This window comes from Epinephelus lanceolatus, chromosome 4 (assembly GCF_041903045.1).
Source record: "Epinephelus lanceolatus isolate andai-2023 chromosome 4, ASM4190304v1, whole genome shotgun sequence".
In the NCBI taxonomy this organism is placed as follows: domain Eukaryota; kingdom Metazoa; phylum Chordata; class Actinopteri; order Perciformes; family Serranidae; genus Epinephelus; species Epinephelus lanceolatus.
The window spans coordinates 3,519,001-3,525,000 of NC_135737.1; the positions used below are offsets into that span (position 1 = coordinate 3,519,001).

The 6,000-nt window shown below is 46.3% G+C and overlaps 2 protein-coding genes across 10 annotated transcripts in view; one reads left to right on the forward strand and one right to left on the reverse strand.

Moving 5' to 3' along the window:
* The window catches only part of usp32 (ubiquitin specific peptidase 32), a 232,654-nt gene that overhangs the window by 68,380 nt on the left and 158,274 nt on the right, over positions 1-6,000 (forward strand). The gene's annotated exons all lie outside the window — the stretch shown is intronic.
* LOC144462786 (uncharacterized) lies at positions 573-2,819 on the reverse strand. Its single transcript, XM_078167469.1, has 2 exons — positions 2,481-2,819; positions 573-1,550 (listed from the first exon to the last, which is right to left on the reverse strand). The coding sequence occupies exons 1-2, from the start codon at positions 2,817-2,819 to the stop codon at positions 573-575; spliced, it is 1,317 nt and encodes a 438-aa protein (XP_078023595.1).

The window sequence follows — 6,000 nt, forward strand, 5'->3', positions numbered from 1 at the left end:
GGGCCAGGAGCACGGTACACTATAACAAATAAAAGTGGCTGCAAGGTTTTCCAGGTCGGATGTAAGAGACTAAGAACGAGGCTTTCAAATGAATTATAATCTAGTTTAGGTTTAGGGTTGATTAACAGACTAGAGTTAAAAATGGCTGCAACTCCCCCTCCTCGGCTGCTGCCTCGAGGAATGTGGTTATTATTATGACTGGGAGGAGTGGATTCATTTAGACTAACATATTCATCTGGACACAGCAAGGTTTCAGTGAGACTGAGTAAATCAATATGATTATCTGAAATTAATTTGTTTACTAACACTGCTTTAGACGATAGAGACCTGATATTTAACAGTCCGCATTTAATTCTCCTGTTTTGTCTTTCTGTCACAGAAGAGGTTTTAATTTTTATGAGGTTGTTATGCACAACTCCTCTTTGTTTAATTTTAGATTTAGATAATTTAGGTGGTCGGGGGACAGACACCGTTTGTATAAAACTATGAAAAGTATGGGTGGATAATTACACTAGAAGCTCAGAGAAGCGTATAGGACTGCAACTCTGAGTCCTAATCTCAACTCTGGGTTGTCAGGGATTTGAATTACTAATAAAATTTGCCAGGTTCCTAGAAATGAGAGCAGCTCCATCCAAAGTGTAATGAATGCCGTCTCTCCTAATAAGACCAGGTTTTCCCCAGAAAGTTTGCCAATTATTAACAAAACCCACATTGTTTGCTGGACACCACCTGGACAGCCAGCGATTAAATGATGACATGCAGTTAAACATGTCATCAGTGGTCAGATTTGGGAGGGGTCCAGAGAAAACTACGGAGTCCGACATCGTTTTTGCATATTCACACACTGAGGCAATATTAATTTTAGTGACCTCCGATTGGCGTAACCGGGTGTCATTGCTGCCGACGTGAATAACAATCTTACTGAATCTACGTTTAGCTTTAGCCAGCAGTTTTAAATTTGATTCAGTGTCGCCCGCTCTGGCCCCAGGGATACATTTGACAATGGCCGCTGGTGTTGCTAACTTCACGTTCCTCAGAATAGAGCTGCCAATAACCAGAGTTTTATCCTCAGCGGGTGTGTCACTGAGTGGGGAAAAGCGGTTGGAAACGTGAACAGGCTGGTGGTGAGCCGTGGGCTTCGGCTTGGAGCTGTTCCTCTGGCGCAGAGTTACCCAACCTCCTGGCTCAACGGGTGTTACCGGAGGACCGCTAGCGGAGGCTATGCTATGTGGCTCCGTACTGGCTACAGGAGGCTGGCTAACTACTGCAGCTACTGAATGGTTTTCCATGGTGCGGAGCCGTGCTTCTAATTCACTAAGCCTCGCCTCCAACGCAGCAAATAAGCTACACTTGTTACAATTACCACTGTCGCTAAAGGAGGCAGAGGCATAGCTAAACATTTGGCACACCGAGCAAGAAAGAGCAGAGGGAGAAGCCATCGCTAACTGTAAAGCTAATGTAGCTACCAAGGCTAGTAACGTGCAAACAACAGCTAAGAGATTAGCAGGGAAGTCATAAAAAGGAGAAGAGCTATAAGTGCTTAAACAGAACTAGTGTGGGTTAAGACTTGAAGTAGAAGTTAAAGCAACTGAAGTGAGAAAGCAGAAAGCAGGCTAGTAGAATTCACTAGAGCAGCACAGAGACGCTGTCACAGAAACACCGGAAATGACACAACTCGCTTACCGCAATACAGTCCTGGGTGAAAATAGCGGGTCCTTCCCTGCTATATGCAGGACTTAAATAAGCGGAACTGATCTTAAGTGGGCTAGGAACCAGAAGACATAAGTTACTGTTGGACTGGTCGTCAGTTGGGGCGTGGCCTGAATGGAAGTGATTGGCGAGCGGAGGAGCATGTGAGTGCTGTAAACGGTAGGATAAGTTTGTTGTTAGCATGCGAGAGCCAGCTCTGTTTGGTTGAAGGCTATCCCTCCTGTAGAACTGTCTCCACTCCCAAAATAAGTTAAAATTGTCAATGAAAGTCTACACCGTAATCACTACAAGCTGAAGACAACCAGGTGTGTAAATTCAACAGACGACTGAAACTACTCACCCCTCTGCCAAGGGTGGGTAACAGGCCAGAGATGCAGGCGTGGCATTTCTATGTATGCCGAAATATCAACAGGTGGATGAAGTCTAGCTTTAATAGTTCAGACGTTGTTTTGGGACGTCATTTGTTCCCACATGGACAACGAGCCTCTCCAACTCTGGATTTTTATGAAAAATCTCTGGAATTTTACTGGTTATTTCCTGGACTCTTGCACCAGGAAAACAATACGTTTTCGCCAACTTCATCCTAACATTATGGACTATGGAGTCTCCTACAATCACAGTTGTGAAGTGGGATGGCATGGGAGCTATGCTGGAAACGGCTGGTGTGTCACAAGTCGGCATGGATAAGGACGGAGGTGTGCGGTGTGATGATGGATGCGGCAATGAAGACATCACCCTGGAGCTCCTTTGTGGATACGGAGTAACTGCACGGTGGAGGCAGGCTGCCTTCGGAGAGCCAGACTGGCTAACTGCTCTTTGGTGCCCGTAGATGAGTGTCTCATCACGGCATCTTTCAGAAGGCTACGACAAGAAGAGGATCTCTTTGGATGGGATGAAGACTCTGAAACTACCCCCACAGTGTTATCCAGTAGTGGCGAAGAGGTTGCAACTGCCGGGGCCGTTGTCGGAGGGGGGTCCAGGAGAGGAGCAGACAGATCCGCGGCGGCAGAGGCGTCAGCCTGGTGGACCGGAGTGTCAGCAGACAGGGATGCATAGTAGTTGGAAAGGACCAAGCCAGGAGATGAGGCTGCCTCGTCTGAGTGCCCCATGCGACCGTGAGCCGCTACCTCTGACCAAGATGGAGGAAAAAACGAAGGAAGGCCGGGGACAAATTGCGGGATCCCACACAAATGTGTCCTGAATGGTGGCACTGAGTGAGGCAATCCGTTTGGACTGCCCCACGGCTATCTCCATGAAGCTCGACAGGAGGGAGTCTTTCTTTGTAAGCTCATCAGAGAGCCGCCTTATGTCCTCCTTAAGGTCAGTTATCTTTTTATTTGCTTTTTGGAGTAAGATGTAGTCCCCAGAGTTTACAGATGGCATGGTTCGTAGGCTTATTTTCCAATAATTTAAAAGCCAGGCGTTCGGTATATAAAATCCTTATCGGGTTAAAAGATATTGTTTAAAAATATCCAATATTTGCAGAGAGTATCATAGAAGGAGAATTTAAACCGGGTAAAAGAGTACATGAAGGAGCTGTGTTGACACTGATGAGCTGACTGTCATTTCGGATGCGGAAATCACAGAGGCCTGAAAGAAAGAGGAAAAACAAAAATCGGCAGAGATGGTTTTGTTGATAGTTAAATGATTAGATGAGTCAAGCCGATTACAGCTGGTGGCTTCCTGTTGTCGGAACCTACTCATAAGGGCCCAAAAACTCGGCCCGCTGCGAAGATCAGGCGCCGGTAGGCTTGCGCTGGTGCGGTTTCTCTCACAGGAGTATGGCAGCAGTCAGGCTCTGTTAACTTAAAATCCAAGTGTCGGATGATTGAAGTGCTTTGTCTATTGAAAAGATGTAGATAAAAACAACCACAATCTAAAACGTGTATCATTAAAAAGTGCTTAAAAAAACTGATAAAAAGTTAATTTACAATGGAGACTCTGTCAGGGAACATAAACCTTTAGTCTTTCTGGCAAAATCGGCTGCCAGCAGTTACTGCTGTGGGTGAGTTCTTTGAGCTAACGTTAGTTGCTGGATGAGAGGTTATAGCTCTGCAGTGGCTCTTATGCCCTGGTTAGGGATCTGTATGCTGTGCAACCATAGACTGTGTGCTGCTGAGTTAGCTGCTAATGGGAGTCTGTCGCCGCAGAGAAGCATTTTTTCGTCAGGTAGGAGGCCTCATATTGAGTGGTGCAATACGATCCATTTGGTACGAGGCCTCCTAACCAACGCACAAATGCTGCTTTCGGTTTGGTATGCATTACAAACTGAGTTAAGTATCCTGTTACACTTGGAAAATAAAATCTACAGCTTAAACTGTGTTTAATATAATGTTCTCAACCAGGCAGCCCACACAACGGAACAGGCAACATGCTGTCTGCCCCTTCCACCCCAAACCAGAACATTCTACTCCAGCGAGACACAGTGGGAGGCAGCTATGCTAAGCTAGCTCATTGCAAGATGGTCAGTAATGGCATTACCAGATCAGAAATAGAAGATCATCTGATAACCTTCAGGTCTGGTGTTTGAAGTCACTTTGGTTTTGCTGTGAATTATGAGGCTGATGGCGAGAGAGTGGTGGACAAAAACACAGCAAGCCAAAAAAAGAGCCAACGCACAGCTTCATACTCTTTTCAGCAGCTAAGTAGCACAGCAGCATACACAACCCCTGAGCTGAAGTGCGAGCTGCTGTGCAGCAACAGACTTCCATTAGCGGCTAAATCACCTGCACACACATGATTGCACAGCACACCCCCCTGAATCAGGGCAAGACCAACTATGTGGCTATAGTCTCTCATTCAGCAGCTAACGATAGCACAAAGCACACACCCACAGTCGTGAGCAGTAACTGCTTGCTGTTGACTCTTGTTTGGTGTTGTTTGGTGGATTGGATGATTGAAGTCTGAAGAAACAAGACATATTGGCAATTTCAATAAGTTATTCAATTAACAAACAGGAGCATCAGTTGCGTGTGGAAGAACCATACACAGCCACAACAGCCTGGCACCTACTCCTTATGCCGGTCACCAGCCTGGTCACACACTGCTGTGGGATGGCATCCTATTCCTCAACCAGCATTTGTTGTAAGTCAGCCAACATGATTGTGTTGGTCATTCTGGCATAAACAGCACGCCCAAGCTGATCCCACAAGTGTTCCATCCATTCCATCCTCTCCACTCCCAGATTCTGGAGGTAGTCTCTGATAAACCCCGCTCTGGGGGGTGATCGTCGTCATCTTGGAGGATAGAGTTCAGACCCAGACTGTGGAGATATTGGAATTGCCACTGGTTGCAGAATTTCATCTTGATATCTCTCTGCATTGAGATTGCCTCCAATGATGACAAGCCTCATTTTCCAGTTAGGGAGATGCCACCCCACGCCATCACACTGCCTCCACCAAAAGATTTTACTCTATCAGTGCAGCAATCAGCGGTTGCCGCGTCTTCTCCACACTTTGACCCTACAATCCAACTGCCAAAGGCAGAATCTTGACTCATCACTGAACATAACATTCCTCCACATGTTCAGGTTCCAGTGCATACATGCACATGTTGCCAACACCAGTGCAAACGGGCCTGACGGTGAAGAGCAGTCATGGCAGGCCTCCTGGCAGCCCTGTGAGACCAGAGATTGGCTGCGGGCAGTCTGCCATATCGTCCTGCAAACCTTGACTGCAAATCTGTAGAAGACTGCCTACGGTTCCTAAGTGCTGACGGGATGAGGAAACGGTGTTCTTGGGGTGCCGTCTTCTTGGAATGCCCACTTCACGGCATGTCTTGACAGCCCCGTTATATGGAACTTGGAGTTCAGTTTGCAGGTTGTACTACGACTCACTCCAAATAATGCCGGAACTTGGTTTTGCGGAACACCAGCTTGAAGTTGCCCTATCTCACGAGCCCTATCCAGATCAGTCAAACATGGCATGCCGATTCTTGGAGCAGACACCAACTGATCACTGTAGCAGGGCCCATGCTCACAGTTGGGGGTACCAGACGCTCAAAATAAGAGTCCATAGCAATAGCAAAAAAAAAAAAAGCTGTTTGGCATTGGCAGAGAAGATTGGGCAAATTTTTCATGGTCGCAACCAACATACTGAGCTCTGTTACTCATCCCACAAATGCATGGTCCTTACAAATGTGGCACTATTTAAAAGGGAAATAAACAGGCTTTCCAACGGTATAACATTTATTGCTAAGAAGCACTGTTACAACAAAGAAATAATCTACCAAACACAAATTTCCTTACTTTTTGTGCTTACTTTAGTTGAACACAAAAATGCTGAAAAACAA